The 19516-nt window shown below is 42.3% G+C and overlaps 1 protein-coding gene across 6 annotated transcripts in view; it reads left to right on the forward strand.

Annotated features, from left to right (window-relative positions):
• The window catches only part of adgrb1a (adhesion G protein-coupled receptor B1a), a 208795-nt gene that overhangs the window by 18883 nt on the left and 170396 nt on the right, over positions 1-19516 (forward strand). For all 6 annotated transcript variants that reach the window (XM_083989798.1, XM_083989802.1, XM_083989801.1 and 3 more), the window contains exon 2: positions 5585-6514. In XM_083989798.1, the coding sequence (XP_083845924.1) occupies positions 5770-6514 (745 nt within the window). In that variant the 5' untranslated portion in view covers positions 5585-5769. The remainder of the gene's footprint in view (positions 1-5584; positions 6515-19516) is intronic.

A 19516-nucleotide genomic window follows, 5' to 3' on the forward strand; every position in this document is an offset into this window, starting at 1 on the left:
ATCTTGAGCGGTCAAATGCCGCTAACGGGACCAGATCGGTGGGTTCAAGCAAAGACGGTTTATTTTGGTTCAAGCTAGCTACATCGAGGGTAGGTTAGCTTCCTATTTCAAAGTAAAAGCACATTCTGTCGTCATGGTTTTCTGTATGTAAAGAGCAACGGGTGTTTTTATTTTGTGAAAGTAACCGGAAGTGCGTTGGTCACAATGGCTAGCTTGAGTAGCGCCAAATTTGTCCGAACAAAATTGTAAACAGCTGGTATTTAGACAAATTAACGACACACTGCTGATCTAAACGGCTACTTTCTCGCCTAAAAATGTTTGAAATGTGGATAAAGTGATATATTTACAGAGTTTAGAGCTAAAATGAATTCAGCTTCTGACTGCTGATAGGAGGCAGGCTAACACTACCTATGCACTTCCAGTGTTTGAGCTAAGCTAATTACGGGCGATACAGCTCTATCCCCGTTGTTACTGCACGCACAGTCGAAAGGATGGTGTCTATCTGCTGGTCATGGACTCGGGAGTGAGGCAAGACACGAAAAAAAAATGTTGGTGTATCCCTTTAAGGAGAGGCCCCCAACCACAAGCAATAGGTAAAAAGAGTTCTGTTCATCAAGTTTGAGTCAGAGCCTCGTGGAATAAGCAGCTGGGTCTCCTCTGTGTGTTTTTATACATTGATGGACATGGTGATTGTTTTGTCTGAGGGATCAAATTCACTTTCCAGGAAATATAGTTTCCAGTTCTATCAAGAGACAAACACGTGTCAACATAAGAAATGATTGATATTTTGAATTCCCTTGGTTTAGAGCAGCACCTTTTAATGTAGAGAAATAACTAAGAGAATAGAGGAACTTAATCATACCTGGTGTGAGATGTGTGAGGTCGTTGGGCTCCTATCATTGAAGATGTTTTTTAAACCCATTGTTGACATGAGCAGATAAACAATTTGATGAACTAAGGGAGAAAAATTAATTTTGTGGTGTCGGTTTAGTTTCCACTGAATTCCTAGGATTTTCTATTTAGACTGTGTTTTATTGATTCTGAAGACTGGTCTTTATTGGTTTCTAACAGTGTATCTTTTACCCTCCTTCCCTGCCTATAACAGACACACACACACTCTTCCTGTCGGGCTTTCGGATCATTATGATTGATCAGAGCTGCCGTCCTCAGCTCCAGTGCTCACTGTGACCGTCGGCTTCTCTCCATTTGAAATCTATATCATGGAGCTGGACATGGATCCAGTCGTCCCTTTTGTCAAAGTTACTGTCACATAGGTCTCATCGTTTGAACCTTCGGTCAGATTTGTTTGTGGTTTGTTTCACAAAGACAGACACAAAGACAGACTGCAGATGAACCGGACTGTGGTGCAATAAACTGTGGGTAAACTGCGTCCTTTTTCAAAATAAGCAAATAAAATAAAAATAACGACGATCTGAGCTCCACGGACCCCTGTGGAAGACTTTTGGAAGAGTTCTAGTTACAAGTTATTTTGGATTTTTTTGGAAAAGAGAGAATTGATTAAAAAACATTATAGCGTATGCATTTACGTCACGTTCCCCTAAGACACGCCCCTTTCATTCAGACTGAGTGGCAAAACAAACCTACGTAACGTGGCGAAGGATGGGGAAGGATGGTGGTGGACACAGCAATACCTGATAAAACATGTAGCATCAAAACACACTAGGTCAGAAGGACTCGACAACGTACCAGCTCCCCAGAACCATCAGCCATTAGGTTTAAACAGAAACCAAAACCACTGGTCTCCGCCCTCCTCTCGCAGTATCTACATGTATACAGTCACATTGTTTACGTTGTGTGTTTTAATCGATGCTGTAACATACACAGTGTGACCGCGGTACTGGCACGGTGACAGACAGGCTCGTTGTTAATATGCAGAGGGACGGAATTACAGCTGTTACATTGGTCCTGACACTTAAACCTGAGTTGCTTTTTGAAAAACTCTGACATGTCAAACAGCAGTGGTTCTCAACTGTCGTGGACCTGTTCTGGATGGGTCGCGGACAGCTGGTCAAAAAAGTAAATAATATTTAATGCACATCTGATGTTGGACATGTCTTTTATTTTGAAAGATTTGCTCTGAATGCAAAGATATCAGTTTCTTATTCATGTGGCCTGAATGCAGTGAAAATACCTTGTTTTGTGGGTATTTTGTGCAATTTGATATTTATTCACTTTTGTGAATATGCTCTGAATGCAGAGATGCATTAGAAGTCAAATATATGGTTTTGTTGGTCTCCATTTTGTGCAGTTTGATATTTTTTTATTCACTTCCGTACATGCAGTTGTCATGGTCCTCCTCAGTTTCATTCATGTCCTCTGAAATGCACTTTGCTCAATAAAGAGCAAAATTAGTTTTTAAAGGCTTTAAAAAAAAATTCTGGGTTTGAATTCTATAAAAGTGGGTCGCGACTTAATGACCATTGGAAAATGTGGAGCCCAGAGTGAGACCAGTTGAGAACCCATGTGTTAGAGGACTAATTTATCTGTCTAAGCATCAGAAATATGACACCTGAAACGGTAAACACAGCTAATTGATCGAAAAAAAATTACTGCTTGAGTGAATTTACTTTCCGTCTTTGGAAACAAGGTCAAGGTCAAGGTCAGGTTTATTTATATAGCACCATGAACCAATGTGCTTTACAATTAAAACAATTTTAATTACAGTTTAAACATCAGATAAGAGCACAATAATAAAAGCACAATAAAATAAACATCGGATAAAACATTGGATAAAAGCACAACATACAATAAAACTGTAATGATAAAACAATAAGTCAAGGGGTAAAAGCCAGGGAGGGAAACAGGTTCTTGTATGTAACTCGATTAAAGTAAGACGTATCCTTAAGATTTTTTGCAGTTCTGTTAGGTCATGAATGCTGTACATGCTGACAGAGTTAAACATATCAGGCGCGTATGAGCTTGGAGAAAATCTGTTACTTTCGTTGATTCGAAATTTTGGCGGCTCTGCCACTTGTCTTTTTGCCACTCAGTGGGACGTCATGTACTACATACCCAGTTCAAACTGGCTCCTCATTGCTGAAATTCTAAGAATGTTTTGCTGTTTTAGTTGTTGGTGCTACTGGTTATCATAGGCATCACTCATTGTTACCATGGCAATGCTAACATACATGTAGACAGTGTGACTAATTTAAGACCAGCATTTAGACTGGACCAGTTCCACAGGCCTGTTTCTAAAACTGTGTGGAGGTCTGCACAGTGGACTGTTGAGTCTATTAAAAAGCATGCTGGGGTGAATCAGTATGACTTTCACACCTCTGCTGTAATGCATGTTGAATATTAAACACCTGATGCACATGCCAGTATCTTAACTAAGTGTTTCTACATGTAACAACACCGGTGCAGGGAGGAAATGCACCAGTTCAGTCACTGTGTGCTGCAGCTGTGTCATTCATTATGAATTTGATCCATTGTTAATATAAATGTTACAGGCCGTTATTGGGGAATTGTAATGCGACTTGAAACAACTTTATTGTTCAGACGAAGGGAAGCCTGTGGGCTTGCTCCAGGCACCGAGGCAAGGATGTAGTTAAAGTGCCTTTAATGGTGAGGAAATATCTCAGTGAAAAATACATCACAGAAACTATAACCACAGAACACAGGAGGTGAGGGGGATTAGTATCTGTAAACAATATCATTCATTTTGACAATTAATATACAAATATTGATCAGCCTAGCTTAAAATGAAATAAATACACAGCATTTTAAAGCTCCATATTTTCCTTGTGTGTTTTATTTTTGAAGTATGTGGTTTTACAACTCCTTGTTCCTCATCACTTCTCACTGGAGCTCTAATATCAACAGGTTGATGTCAGCCAATCAGAGGAGAGGATGCTCAGACATTTTCAATGGAAAATATAGCTAATTTTAAAGGGAAAGTTCACTCAAAATTCAGAGAAACCACGGATAACTCTGAAACTTCTCCCAGCCCTTAGTCGACATGGGGGAGAGTAGATAATGGGTGAAATTTGAATTTTGGGTGAACTATTATTTTAAGAAACCAACCAAATCCTGCAAGGTTTTGAGTCCAGATGGGTGGGGCTTGTACCTATAAGGTAACTGTTGTGACATCACAAAGTGACAGGAAGTCCTGACGGCTGGTTTTAAGGCTCAGTTTCTGAATACAGGCTGTGTGCATTTCTCTGTGGACTGAGGCTTTGATACTTTCACAGTATTAATGTAGAACCTAGAGCTGCTTTATAATCACACTACACATGGACATCTACCTTTATACTGTATGGAGCTTTAACACAAACATCTACCTTTATACTGTATGGAGCTATAACACAAACATCTACCTTTATACTGTATGGAGCTTTAACACAAACATCTACCTTTATACTGTATGGAGCTATAACACAAACGTCTACCTTTATACTGTATGGAGCTTTAACACAAACATCTTCCTTTATACTGTATGGAGCTATAACACAAACGTCTACCTTTATACTGTATGGAGCTTTAATACAAACATCTACCTTTATACCGTATGGAGCTTTAACACAAACATCTACCTTTATACCGTATGGAGCTTTAACACAAACATCTACCTTTATACTGTATGGAGCTTTAATACAAACATCTACCTTTATACTGTATGGAGCTTTAACACAAACATCTACCTTTATACCGTATGGAGCTTTAACACAAACATCTACCTTTATACTGTATGGAGCTTTAATACAAACATCTACCTTTATACCGTATGGAGCTTTAACACAAACATCTACCTTTATACTGTATGGAGCTTTAACACAAACATCTACCTTTATACCGTATGGAGCTTTAACACAAACATCTACCTTTATACCGTATGGAGCTTTAATACAAACATCTAACCTTTATACTTTTATTGTTTGGAACTTTAATGTTGCTGTCCAGTTGGTTTACAAATCTCCCTAAAAAGTTTCATCACCTGAACCTATACAGTTATGAGTAATACACCAAATTCAATTCAGTTCACCATCCTAAAACTATTTTTCATGTCACTTTCCAGTAAAGTAAAATAGATTAGCCCAACCATAAATGGCAGGTACTCAGGGAAAGAGAAGTATAATAAAAGTGAAGTATACTTCTGTCATGTATTCTAGGGCAAAACATCAGCTAATTAAGACAAAACAAAGAAGACGACTGCTCCTGGCATCACTGTCTGTGGCTCATCCCTCATGAAGTGGAGTAATGAATGACTGCAGGTGTTGCCTTTTTGTAATTAATAGTATTATAATTGGACAAATTAATGAACTGGCAGATGAAATATGCGAGCAGACGTGAGGAGAGCAGTCGTCTCTCAGTCAGGGACCAATCTGAACTCAGGTAATGAAGGAAAAGCAAATCAGCCGCTCCCTCCCTCCCTCCATTTGCTTCTATTCAACTTGTTTTTCATCTCCGGGGCCCGAGTTGCCGCCGTCGCTCTCGGTTTACAGCACAAACAATAGCAGCTGATAGAGATTTCTCGTCTCTGAGATAAATAGAATCAGTGTAATCCCATTCCGTTGTCTGATCAGATACAAAGTCTAATTCATATCTTGTCTCTCCCATTTCACAGGTTCTGGTGAATCTCGGGGGTCGACGGATGCAGCCATGGGCCGATCGCTGGATCTTTGAGAAATCAGCCTTCATCTCCCTCACCATCTCCCTCGCCCCCTCCTCCTCCTCTTTAAGTTGAGTCCTCCCCGGATACGAGCCGTCGGGCCTTCCACACTTTCTCCTTTTCCCCTTCATCCGTGAGCCATGGTGAGCGTCGCGTCTCAACTTCCGGGCGGCCAGGCGAGACGGCCTCTCCCTCTGCTGCTCTTGTGTTTTGCTCCTCTGCTGCTGCTGATGAAGAGCGGTTGCCGCGCGGCCCCCTCAGGCCCCGAGTCGGACTCCTGCTCCACCTTGGTCCAGAACCGCTTCTTCGGCTTCTTCCTGTCGTCGTCGGTGTTCCCCGCCGCGCCTTGCTCCTGGACCCTGCAGAACCCCGACCCGCGACGTTACACCATCTTCCTCAAGGTGACCAAACCCGCGGAGGACTGCGTGCCGCTGCGGCTGCGCACCTTCCAGTACGACTCCTTCCTGGAGACCACGCGCACCTACCTGGGCATGGAGAGCTTCGACGAGGTTGTGAGGCTGTGCGACGCCTCGGCCCCGGTGGCCTTCCTGGAGGCCGGGAAGCAGTTCTTACAAATGAGGAAGACGGTGCTGCGGGCGGACGCGGCCATCAGATCAGACAGCGACTGGGACTTCAAAACAGAATACCTGGTGGTGGGGAAGCGGAACCCCAGCATGGCGGCCTGCCAGATGCTGTGCCAGTGGCTGGAGGACTGTCTGGCCTCCAGCACCTCCACCAGACCCTGCGGCATCATGCAGACCCCCTGCATGTGCTGGGAGCGGCCGCCGCAGCTCAGCGAGGGGAATACCTGTTATCACAATGGAGTTTACCTGGAAAACTGTTTACCCAGCGTGAAAGAGAGCGGGAGAGACGCCGAGATAAATGGTGAGTGAAAAAAGATTTCATGCCTGTTTAAAGCAGTACTTAAGAACTTTCAGCTTTGGTTGAGTTTGGCGGCGCTGGTGGACCAAAGCGGTAGTGTTTTGCCTGAAGGAAGACTCCATTTCCCATGAGCACTAGCACGTAGCGCCGTAAACATCCTGATCCCGGTGCATGGAAATTAACTCAGTGACTGCCGCGCTCCTTTCCAAAGTTTTAGTCAAGTGTACCGGCAATTTAGACAGTTTTTGTTGATTTTTGTAGAGCCACAGTGTATTCTATATTATTGCCACCAACACATACTGTGGCTCATTTCAAAGGTGAAACTTCTGCTTCAAATGGCCACAAACCGTTTGTTTCTACGTGCCTCCGTTCCTGAGAAAAGTCAAGCTAAACATGGCTGGGTTTCACCAAAATCCCTCCTTTTTTTCTAGAAAAGGAGATAGAGCGTCTTTTATGAAAGGTGCTCTGTTTGTGCCTGTCGCTCTTCTGACACTCTTCCAGATGGTTCCAGGGTGCCATTCCGAAGGGCCGCCACTCCGAACGTTTACTTTAATTTGTCGGAATGCCGACCCTTAATTATTTATGGGAAAAGGGTGCCATTACGAACCTGAAAGAAAGGGTGCCATTCTGAACCTGAAAAAATCTTGAATGGTTTACGGCACGGAGTGAAAAAGCCTAATTGTGGTGGTAGCGTAGTGGTCAGAGCATCTGCTTTTGACGCGGTGGATCAGGGTTCGACTCCCGGGGGAGATACATATTAACTGCGATTTTATTGGCCTCTACCTAACCTTTTTACTAAACTTAACCAACTCCTTTCTACATTGCCTAAACCTAACCAAAGCACAGAGCAAGGACATTTATTTTCAGCAGGAGTGCCGCGGCTGCATCAGACCATGGATGTAATGCATCAGACTCGCACCTGGGTGAAACTTTGGAGGCGGAGGGGGAGGGGGAGGGGCCGGTCGGGCGCTGTCCCTGCGGCGCGTCGTGTCGTGTCAAGCCGGGCAGGAAGTCAAACCACGAGAGAATCCGGTCAATTTTCAAAATAAAACACATTCGGAACGGCGGCCCCTCGGGAAGTTCGAAATGACGGACCTTCGGGAATTTTCGGACTGGCAGACCGTCGGAATGGCGGTCCTTCGGAATGGCGGTCGCCCCCCCTTCCAGATCATGAGCTGTCATGAGTTTTTGATCGTCATCTATTTCAGTTCTGCTCGTCGTAGAGTCCCCAAATTTACACATCAGGTGTGTCTATTGTCTAAAAAAAAAAAAAAAAAAAAAAACGTAAAATCTCGTTTTTGGCACTCAACGCATGGGAACGGAACACAAGAAATTACGTGGTTGGCACTCAATGAGTTAACAGAAGATGTCCAAACTAAGTTTCTGTTTCCAGTGGATCATTTCTCAGTAAACACACATGCACAATCCGACGGGAGTGTACTGCATTGCCTGCTCCCTCCTCGTCGTGACTCGTGAAAGTGAAACTTAAAGGGACAATGAGGAGTTTCTATTCGGTTATAAAAAAGTCTCACGTTAATGTGGATGAATCTACGTTACCCACACTTGTTAATGGGCCCATTTTCGATAAATATATTGTTTTGTCTCTATCGTTATTTTGTTATTATTAGTGGTGGCGGAAATGCTAGGCGAGCCGACCAGCGTTTTTTACTTTCGGTTTCATGGCGAGTCATGAGAATAGCGCAGCTGAATCGCCGTTTATGGTCGGAACTACGACGGTATGTGAACCTCTTTGAACCTCTGACTTTAATTCTTGATGAATGAAAACATGAGTCTGTCTTGCGCCGGTCAAAGAATTTCACGGTGCGAGCGGAGGCTCATAAATGTAGTGTGAAAACGCTTCGCTTTTCCAAAACTCCTCGTTGTCCCTTTAAGTGAGAGCCGGGTTCCTGCCATGCTCCTCAAAGGTTGAAAAGTTTCTTAGTGTTGGTTTAAAGGAATATTCTAGCATAGGTTTAACCCATGGTCTAACAAACCATGACACCGAGTAAGACCCCCCCTCCCCTTGAGGGATCAAGTTAGCTTCTCTAGTTGTAGCAGCTTCACCAAAGACCGCACGATAGCAATACACTGCTGTTGATTCCTCCACCAGCAAATCACCATTAAATAAGCCACTCATAGCCACAAATAATGCTCAGAACAGCACCAGACTTCATAGACAGTACAAATAGTGTCCCAGCCCATAATACGAGGCATCAAACACCTGCTAGCTTTGCCTGAAAAGAGACAAAAACACAACTCACCCACTCTCCTCCAGCCGCTGGCTCGTTGTGGGGAAGTCCTGACGAGTCGATTACCGAATGCATCCAGTGTCTTCCCTCTTTGTTTCTAACCGTAACTAGTGAATATTGACAGGGAAATGAAGAGAGTTGAGTTGCTCAAATTATCACAGTCAACAAAATGTGCTGCATTTTTGGAACTAAGCATCTCTGGACTCCTTTAGGCTACTTTTCTACTGCACTCGGTAATCGACTCGTCAAGACTTCCCCACGACTAGCGAGCGGCTGGAGGAGAGTGGGTGAGTTGTGTTTTCGTCTCTTTTCAGGCAAAGCTAGCAGGTGTTTGATGCCTCCAATAATGGGCTGGGACCCTATTTGTACTGTTGCTGAAGTTTGGTGCTGTTCTGAGCATTATTTGTGGCTATGAGTGGCTTTTTGATAGACCAGAGCGGCATCTTTATGCAAATGAGAGTGACTGAGGCATCCTGGGTAATTTAGGGGCAGCGCCCGGCATCCCTCCATTGAAAAGTTCAGCCTAACTGGCTTGAAATACTAACTAACAAAAAGTTGGCTATTAACAGGCTATTTACAGACAACACTGTGTGGGGTCATTGATCACTGTGGGAGGCTAAATAGTAAGGGCAACATATGAAAATCTGGGAACTAAATCCTTACCAAGAAATTTCTTCACAGTTGTCTTTAGGAACATGCGTAGTATGACGTCTTAAAATGTTGAAATTCAACTCCCGTGGGAAACCCCCTAAAAAACGACTCAAAGTTGGGGTACCCGGTAACTGGATTTTTGAACATTCCGAAATGTTAAATTTGGCCTTAAGTAACTTGTGAGGGGTCAAACTAGGGGTTTTTCATGATTCTGAGTTGATTGCAAACATTAGTTTTACACCCAAAACACTCCTTGGTGGAGAAAAAAACAGCCACACCCACTTTTCTTGTTCATCGGAACCCCCATCACCACCACCAATAGAATGTTGGTGCAGGGAAGTTCCATAGTGAAGTTTCAGCCGACGCGACCCGGCTCAGGCTGCAGCGGCAGCACCATTCATCCTATTAACCATTTTTCTACCATTGCAATGAGTCTGGAAACATTATTTTAAGGCCGAAAAACTCCGCAATGTTACTTTAATGCAAATTCAATCATGAATTCTTTGGCCTTACCACTGCAACTTTTCTGCAAATTTGCTATCATAGACCGCTGTGGCTACTAGCTGTGGTCAGCTGTGGCCACAGTGTTTCCATTACGTTTTTTTGCATGTCTGTGTTTTTATTACTAGTTATTGTTTTCATATAACATTAAGTTGTATGCGGATCGGGAGCGAGAGAGAAGGAAAGACATGAGGTGCACACCAGATTTCACATACCAGTAAAAACGGAAACATACACATAGCCTACACACAAACACACACTTCTCACTATTGGGTACATGTACATTAAAAGGTTGCTTTCTTCTACTTTTTATTTATTGCCATGGTAAATCGGCCTAAGTATTGTTTAGTGGTAGTTGTAGTTGGTTAGCATTAAAAGTGAGGAATTTTGGAGTTAGCTAGTGCTAGACATGTTGAAGCCATATACAACCTTAGATCATTGACAGACACTTTTTACACCTTATGTGAGAGCATAAGAACTTGAAATATGTCATTGCGTTGATAACATGCATAAGAAACTTAAAAATTGTGGTAACACTTTATTTGATGCCTATCTCTATAATGCATTATTGTCATACTTATAATGGGTTATAATAATAAAAGTTATAATGCAGTTATAGCACTGTATAACTATGGTTATAAAACACTCATAAATGATTATAATGCTTATAACAATAATCATAACACACTATAAAGCATTTTATCTTGTCTTATAAGGTCAGGTATTAATATATTATAACTATTAGGAACTCACTGACAATGCCCACATTGATAATGCATTAAAATATTTAGTTACAATTGGCTTATAGTTGTGTATAACTATCATAATAAACACTCATAAATTACCATAAGGCTTTATAACAATAAGCATAACATATTATAGACCATTATAACTCTATTGTAATACTTGACCTTAAGCCATTATAAAATGCTCTATGATGTGTTATGCTTATTGTTATAAAGCCTTATGATCATTTATGAGTATTTATAATGATGGTTATACACTTTTATAAGCCAATTATAACACATTTTAACTATATTTACGATGTATTATCGACGTGGGCATTGTCAGCCAATTACTAACAATTATAACGTATTATTATACCTGACCTTATAAGTCATCATAAAATGTTTTATAGTGTGTTATGATTATTGTTATAAAGCCTTATGATAATTTATGAATGTTTATAATTATAGTTATACAATGCTATAACCACATTATAACTCATTATAAGTATGGTTATAATGCATTATAGAGATAGGCATCAAAGTCCTACCAAAATGGCTGTTAGTTGGTAAATAACAGTAAATAATATGGTTAGTTAGCCAACTCCTATGTGCGACTGAATCTGATGACCATCTCTGACCATTTTATTTTCCTAAATGCTAGCTGACTGCCCCATTAGCTATCAAGCTAGGAAAACATGGCGTAGGCCTATTGTCATCGCAAGGATTTTTGCAGAACGGTTTAGGCTATTATAATAAAGGTGATCTACTATACTCAGTAGAATACATTAGAGATCAGCTATTCCTGTGTATGACAGAGGTTTTCTTTAATGTCACAAAAAACTTCTACTATTACTACTGAATATTTAATATAACTTATATTCTACCTTTTTACATTGTTGGACATTAATCTAGCACACACGTCAATGTCATGTCAAAAACCTGGGGGCCAGATCTGTCCTGCGACACTTTTATATGGCCCTATTATGTTAATAATGGCCCACCAATAGCATTCACATTACTCACATTACAAATCCCATAATACACTACAACAGCTACCACGGCCATGACCAAGCAATAGGCCCAAGCTGGAATGAACAAGTTTGTGACACACTGCAACATCTTTTTCCATTCTTCAAAAACGACCTCTTAGAGCCTGGATGCTCGATGGAGATTGATGCTCAGTGTGTGTGCAGATTAACATTACCATGTTTGCAATCAATGTAGCACCACTGTGTATTTTTTGTACTTTTCCCATCTTCATTTCGAACAAACTTGTTTCAGTTGTTGCTGGTATGTGAAATCTGGTGCATGTCCACTGTCTTTTCTCTCTCGCTGCTTGCTACCGATCTGCATAATAAATTACATCTATAATAACTTTTTTAATAAATTTAGCGACACCACAAAATCCTGGAGGGTCTGTAGAAATATAATAGAAAAAAGGGTAGAAAGTTATATTGAGTATTTAGTAGTATTATGTAACACAACCTCTGCAATGATAAGGAATGGCTTCTCTGCAATACATTCTATTGGTGGTGGTGATGGGGGTTCCGATGAACAAGAAAAGTGGTGTGGCTGTTTTTTTTCTCCACCAAGGAGTGTTTTGGGTGTAAAACTAATGTTTGCAATCAACTCAGAATCATGAAAAACCCCTAGTTTGACCCCTCACAAGTTACTTGAGGCCAAATTTAACATTTCGGAATGTTCAAAAATCCAGTTACGGGTACCCCAACTTTGAGTCGTTTTTTAGGGGGTTTCCCACGGGAGTTGAATTTCAACATTTTAAGACGTCATACTACGCATGTTCCTAAAGACAACTGTGAAGAAATTTCTTGGTAAGGATTTAGTTCCCAGATTGGTCAAATATCTGCTAAAATGCCCTTACTAAAATGAGCCGACCGGTAGATTAATTAATTGTAATTTTTCAAGATAGCGTGAACGGTCGGTTTCAAGGAGGGTGTCAAAATAATTACGAGACATAGTGCTACAAAAGAAACAAAAAATAAAACGTTCAAATTGATTGATAGTTAGTCTACGCTCCATCAAAACACAAAAAGCCACTGAGTGCAATTTTAAAATGCCGGGTGCTGCCCCTAAATTACCCAGGATGCATCAGTCATTCTCATTTACATAGAGATGCCACTCTGCTCTATGGTGGTTTGCTGGTGGAGGAATCAACAGCAGCGTATTGTTATTGTTTGCTGAAGTTGCTAAAACTAGAGAAGCTAGCGGTCGGCAAACTTGATCTCTGGAGATCTCACCAGCTGAAGTTGGTGCAAAGTGCAAAGTTGTAGTAGTGAAGTTGTTTGGGGGGGGGGGGGGGGGGGGGGGACGACGACTATGCGCTCAACACTGGGTGAAATCTATTTATTTAGTTTAGTTTGACCTCCGAGTCACCTTGGGGTTTAGCATGCTCTCAGCACAATGAAAGAGAAACGGCATCTTCAGTAGCAATCAGGCTGGTGGAAATGTGTGTGATTTGTGGAAAGTGAGGATAATTGTGTGACTGGTGGAAAACAAGTGGAGTGAGTGCTTCGGTTGAAGTAGAGGAGCGGAGAGGAAAAAAGGGATGGAGAGAGGGAAATGGAGGGTTTACGGTTTCATCTGACGGAAAACAAGCTCTGTGACCTTGAGAGGTCGGCGCCGCTTTTCCAACCCCTCTGAGATCCAGGGAGGGACACTCAATCGGCTTCTGGGAAGCCTCTAGGAAACAGAGGAGAATCAAGTGCTGATATCTGATAGCTCTGGGGATGCTCAGAGCGGAGGAGGAGGTGATGAAAAGAGAGACAAAAGAGGAAAGTAGAAGGAGAGAGGCAGAAATAAGACGGGATGAGGGGCCTGTGGCTCCTAAGTTTAATTGTCTGCAGCCTGATCCCAGATCCCCCCCCCCCCCGGCAGACAGGATGCGGCCTGACATCTCTATCCTGGTTCCGTCAGGACTGTGGCCAGGGGGACGGAACATTTCTCAGCTCCTCTTTCTCCAACTAACCTTTCCACCATCCATCTCTCCCTTGTTCCTCTGCTCTCTCGGTCGCTTCCCCCTAATCGGCCCCTGGTCTTATTCTCTCGCTCCTCCTCCTCCTCCTCCTCCTCCTCCTCCTCCTCCTCCTCCTCCTCCTCCTTCACCGAGCCACCACCATCGCCGCCTCCCCATCTTCCCCACCCGGGGCTGATAGTCGGCCGATACCGAGCCGGTCGTGGGAAGCCAACCAAGCGGAGATGTTGCGGGCGGCGGGTATCTCCATGCCTTATCCTCCTCCAGTCTCCAGAGCGGCTAATACCCCCCCCCTCGCTCCCCAGCCTCCTCTAGTTATCGCACTTATGTAAGTCAACAGCGGGGTGTGGGCTGTTTGTGCCTCAAGGTGTGAAAAATAAAAAAGAAATATACCCTCTCTCCGCCGTCAAGTCTGTGCCGAGATAGAAAAGAGAAGGACGCATTATAGCTCATATCCTCAGCTCAGTGTGCTCCGGCTCACATGGGCAAAAAAAAAGAAAAAAAAGATGATAATCAGAGGTTGAGAGTGAGCGAGTGGCTATGTGGAGCCCTGTGATGAGCTCAAATGGAAGAGGCAAGCAAGTCTGTGAATATTTGGCAGGATGGCTGACTGGATGGATTAAATTGGTGGATGAAGATAAAGAGGGTCTGGGGAGATGTAATGGATTTTGTGTGGAAATAGGTGTCGGGGAGCCGGGTGGTTATGGCCCCGCTGTGCAGCCAAGAGAGGGGGAATAGACGAGCGAGTGGCGGCGGTGGCGAGTGATGAATGAAGGAAAGACAATAGATACAGAGAGGAGGGAGACAGATTGGCAGCGGGGAGTAAAGGAGAGTGAAGAGGCTGACAAGAGCTGAGAGAAGGGGCTCGTCTGATGGGGAGCGGGGCTTGATGAGGATGGATGGTTGTTGCCCGTTCACAGCTGGACCTGTTGGTTCTCTGCAACCTTCAGTAACCGAGCACTTTATAGATTACAGTCTGTCGGCTCCGCTGCCTCTCTGCAGAGAGGCGGGCGAGGGTCTGGCCCCCGGCGAGCCACACCATCAGCTATAGGGTTGGGCGGTGTCCAAATGTTGATACCGTTAAACCTCCTCCACATTTTACCGCGGTGTACGATATTACTGTGGCCAATTAAAAATCATGATGTACAGCTCAGACGGAGTCAACAAGATGTCGTTCAGAAAGGGAACAGCCAAACACCACATCAGAATACTGACACAGTAACAAAACTTGTACATTACCAACATTAACAGCTTTTACTAACAACAAAAAAAGACAGCGCTGCCTCTCCAGCCAGTTCACCTGCAGCTGCACAGAGGAGCTCTGCTGGTCCTCTCTCTTCAGCCTGGTGATTGGCTGCACTTTGTATTGACACAATGAGTTCAACAGTAGAAGATCTAACCTCCATCGGAGCGCTGATCAGCTGATCACAACAGATTAGGCCTGTAACGATACACCAAAGTCACGATTCGATTCATACTGTATCTCGATTTCTGACCCACGGTTTGATACACGATTCGATTCAATTCAAAAAAATTTAAGGTTAAAAAAAGAAGAGAATTTGGTAGCAAAATAGTCGACCAAGCACTGGTCGACCAAAAAAACATTAGCCGATGCCAGCCCTAATTATAATAATAATAAATTAAAAACAAAGAAACCATTCTCTTTTCTCAAACAAAATACTGTTAAAAAAGAAGAAAGAACTTAACTCCATTGTGCAGACTATTTAAGTTTAGGAAACAAACTTGCCGTCTGTGCCATATAGGGGGCAAAGCAAAAAAACAGACACAGAGCGTTGGAATGGGTGTGTCGCGGTTCTGCCATTTCATTGGCGACACAGGTTTGTGTCTTAGCTGCACTGCACAGCTGTAGCAGCGTCTCTGTGTGTTTTTATAACATCAGCAATAAAAAAAAAACATCGGCACAAGCCTACAAGACACATGTAGGTGCTGGACATGCACTCATTATTTAGGCAGTGAAATCCATTATATTCAGTAGGTGATATATCCGGCCCCTATATGAGTGCACTGCAATATTTTTTAAAGGGACAACAAGGAGTTTTGGAAAGCGAAGTGTTCTCACACTACATTTCCCATGAGCCTCCGCGCGCACGGTGAAATTATTGGACCAGCGCAAGACGGACATCTTGCCAAGAATGTTTTCATTCATCAAGAATGAAAGTCAGAGGTTCGAGGACGATCACATCACCGTCATAGTTCCAACCATAAACGGCGATTTGGCGGCGTCCACGAAACCGAAAGTAAGGACTTTAGGACTAATAATAACAAAATAACGATAGAGACAAAACGATACATTTATCGAAAATGGAGCCATTAACAAGTGTGGGTAGCATAGATTCATCCACATTAATATGAGACTTTTTTATAACCAAATACAAACTCCTTGTTGTCCCTTTAATGACAGTAATGAAACTGATACTGATGCTATTTTCAGATACCACGTTATACCTTATTACCGGCCAACCCTACCCTCAGTGCTCCAACTCCACTCATGTCCAGCTGATGGGACAAGATGAGGCCTTTAGCTCCTCAAGAGCCGCCTCTCCTTATTTGGCTCTGTGTAGCAAAACCACCGGACCAGGCTGAAATACAAACTGAGAATAGAGAGCAGCTCGTAGCCAAATGTTCCAGGGCATAATTAGATTGTAGGCCGCAAAGTGCTGTGGGCATTATGCTGCAAAGCAGAGTGTTAAGGCTGTAGAAGCCTGGATGGATGAACTGTATCAAGCTTGCCTCCCATCAGACCTAAATTAACTTCACTCTCTACAGTGTTTAACTTCTGTTTCTCTGAGTCACAACAGTAACAACAGACGGTGACATCACGGAATTGCGTGGGACTGTGTGGGAGTTGTTGTCTTCGCTTAAACAGACGCAGATAGTATTTGTCAACCACCGTGGTGTACGAGATGTTTGTGGCTTAAAACTAGATGAGGGTCAATGCTGAGCTTCTGTCAGGACAACACAACACTAACACATGATCACAGAGGATGTGAAATCACTGACAGATGGCAGGCACTGAAACTCACTCTCAAATGATGGAAACATTCAGAACAGAGGTCTGGATGGTTCAGACATTTTACTGTGGAATAATACAGATTATAACATATCGTCGCTGTCGGGCACAAACCTCCTATGTCCAAAAATCATGATTTTTATTTTTTTCCATAAATCAGTACTATTGGTCACCCTTTACGTCTGACTGTGGTTTTACAAATATTTAACCAATGAAAAGTTTTTAAAACTGCCTGTGACCAAACCTCCTAACTCCATTGGATCCTGAAACTGTCGACCAAACCTCCTAACTCCACCCCCACCCGATCGACCCGGACTACTTCACCAAAGGAGCAGCTGGGAGCGCGACTTTCACGTCAAAAGTGTAAGTTTACTGTTGTCTAATGTGTAGCGGTTTTAAGACCATACGAACGCCAACCAACACATCATACAAGCCAACTATTTGATTTGTCACCTACTTGAAACGAGAGTGTAATGATCCCTAATTGATCCACGGCCGTGCTAACGGGAGCTAACTCGGCTCCATTGACTTGTGTGTTAAGCAGCTAGCAGGCTAGCGATGTAGCTGCTGTGTTGATCAATTTTGCGGCTTGTGGTTTTATTTACAAGGGAATTAATCTGACGTACATCATACCTTAACTGTTTTACACTTACACCAATCTGTTCAGAGTTTATTAACGTTATGCAGCGGACTTTTTTCTTTTTAAAGCAGGCTAAGTTACCTGTGCTGTGTGCACTGCAGACCATTAGGAAACGTAAAATTACGTGAACAATACAGTTCATTCAGAAGTGCCAGTAATGCTGCTGGTGATATCATGTTTTGGTGTACATAATGACTATTTCTGTGACTATTGTGGATTTCTGACTATGACAAAGATATACTCATACACGTCTCTTTTTACTTTCAGAGCCCACTCACAGCCATAGACCACTCGGCAATTAACTGCTGATAAGGACAACAGTGCAACAGTAAAAGTGTTGGAAATCCTTGGAAACCTTGGTGTTTGGATTTTGAATGAAGTGCTTGAAACTGTACTTGAAATAAAGGTATTGAAACTGCTTGACATTGTGATTGCATTATTATTTATAGCATAAGCCCATAGCTTGGTCAGTGACCCGATCTACAGTATAGCCTAATACATCCATGGATTGGAGACACTCAGCCGGTGTTTGCATTGTTAGACTAAATAACTTTTCAATACATAGCTACAATGTTTAATTTACACATACGCTGTAAAGGAAAATTATTTATTTTGAGGCCTGAGATGCGGAAGTGGAGGTGCTGGTGGAAAACGGTAGGTTGAAGTGCAGTTCAGTCCGTCATTTACCTGTTAATAGTGCACTTATCTGGCCACATGCATTAAACAACAGGAAAAACATAGTATTTCAAGAAAAATAGGATACAATAAACTATGTAACCTGTAAGTTAATGATAATGTAATGCAATAAGCTATAGCCGATGCGTCCGTCAATAATCAGTGACGGCACAAACCTTCTATCTCCACTCTTTCGTTGGTCATAAACCTCCTAACTCCACGTGAGCCTGATTTGGGTAAAATATTAATAAAGTAATGACACATTCAAATATCTGACTATTTGTAAAGACACAATACCAAGTTTGATGATGTTATGTCCAATTATTACAAAACCACAAGGTTTTTTTCATTTCCTGAAAAATTAGAATTTTGGACATAGGAGGTTTGCGCCCGACAGCGACGATATGTAAGTGCAGAAAGCAAGAGTTGGTGTTTGAATGAAAAGAAAGATCTTGTGGTTGTGGCTACTGACTGATGCAATCACTGATGTATTGTCTGGGTCACTTCAATTAAAATGGAAATCTCAAACCTGTGGTTTTCTAAATTTAGTTTAATACGACAATTCACACACAAAAAAACTGCGGTTGTTTTAATAATCCTTCCCCAAGCAGCTGCGATCTGATTTCATTTCATTTAATTTCATAACCTTTATTTAAACTCAGAGATATATTGAGGAGTAACCTCATTTGCAATATAGCCGAGATGAAACACAAAACATATAAGGACAGAAGACAAGACATTTGAAACATACAAAAACATAACAGAATACCAGAATTTAAAGGTGACTAGGGTAAATTGAAACATAGTTAAAAGCAGTTAGAGGTAAAATAAGATGTAGTTATGATTTTAAATTGTCCTATTGATAAAAGTGAGGTAAGTTTCAAATGATTTTGCAGAGTGTTCCAGGTTGTAGGTGCACAGTAAGTTTTCACAATTAATCGCGGTATCAAACGACACAATTATTGTGGTTACATGCTGCTATTCCGACATGCCGCTATTTCGACATTGACTTCTAATTGTCGGAATAGCGGCATTAACATTATTTTTCAAGCGTCCCACTATTCCGACATTTTTTTTTCATTGTCGGAGTAGCGGCACTTTACTATTTTTCAAACATTCCGCTTTTCCGACATTGATTGATTACCTTATAGTCAGACGTGTCCTTCTGATTTTATTTTATTTTTTCATCTGAGACACTGTTTCTCATACACAAATACATAGGCCTATTAGAGAAGAAAAAACAAACCATCCAAGTTTAAAAACACACAGGCAGCTGAGATTTGGGAGGTTTTTGTTTTTATTGTAGCTTATTAAAATGCAAGATCATTTTTCTGACTGATTTATTGCCCGATGCCGTGTATCTCGCTTTCTTTCCCCCACCCTCCGCCCGTTGTCTTCGTTGTCACTTTGTTGTCACTTTGTAGCCGCTCCACAGAGTGCACATGGCTAATTAATATGCACGTGCTGACCATATGTGGTTGTGTCTAGGCATTCCGGGGGCGGAGGTGTGTTCACGTGCGCAACTGCGCACCATTGGA

The sequence above is a fragment of the Trachurus trachurus genome, assembly GCF_905171665.1.
Source record: "Trachurus trachurus genome assembly, chromosome: 16".
NCBI classification, from domain to species: Eukaryota; Metazoa; Chordata; class Actinopteri; order Carangiformes; family Carangidae; genus Trachurus; species Trachurus trachurus.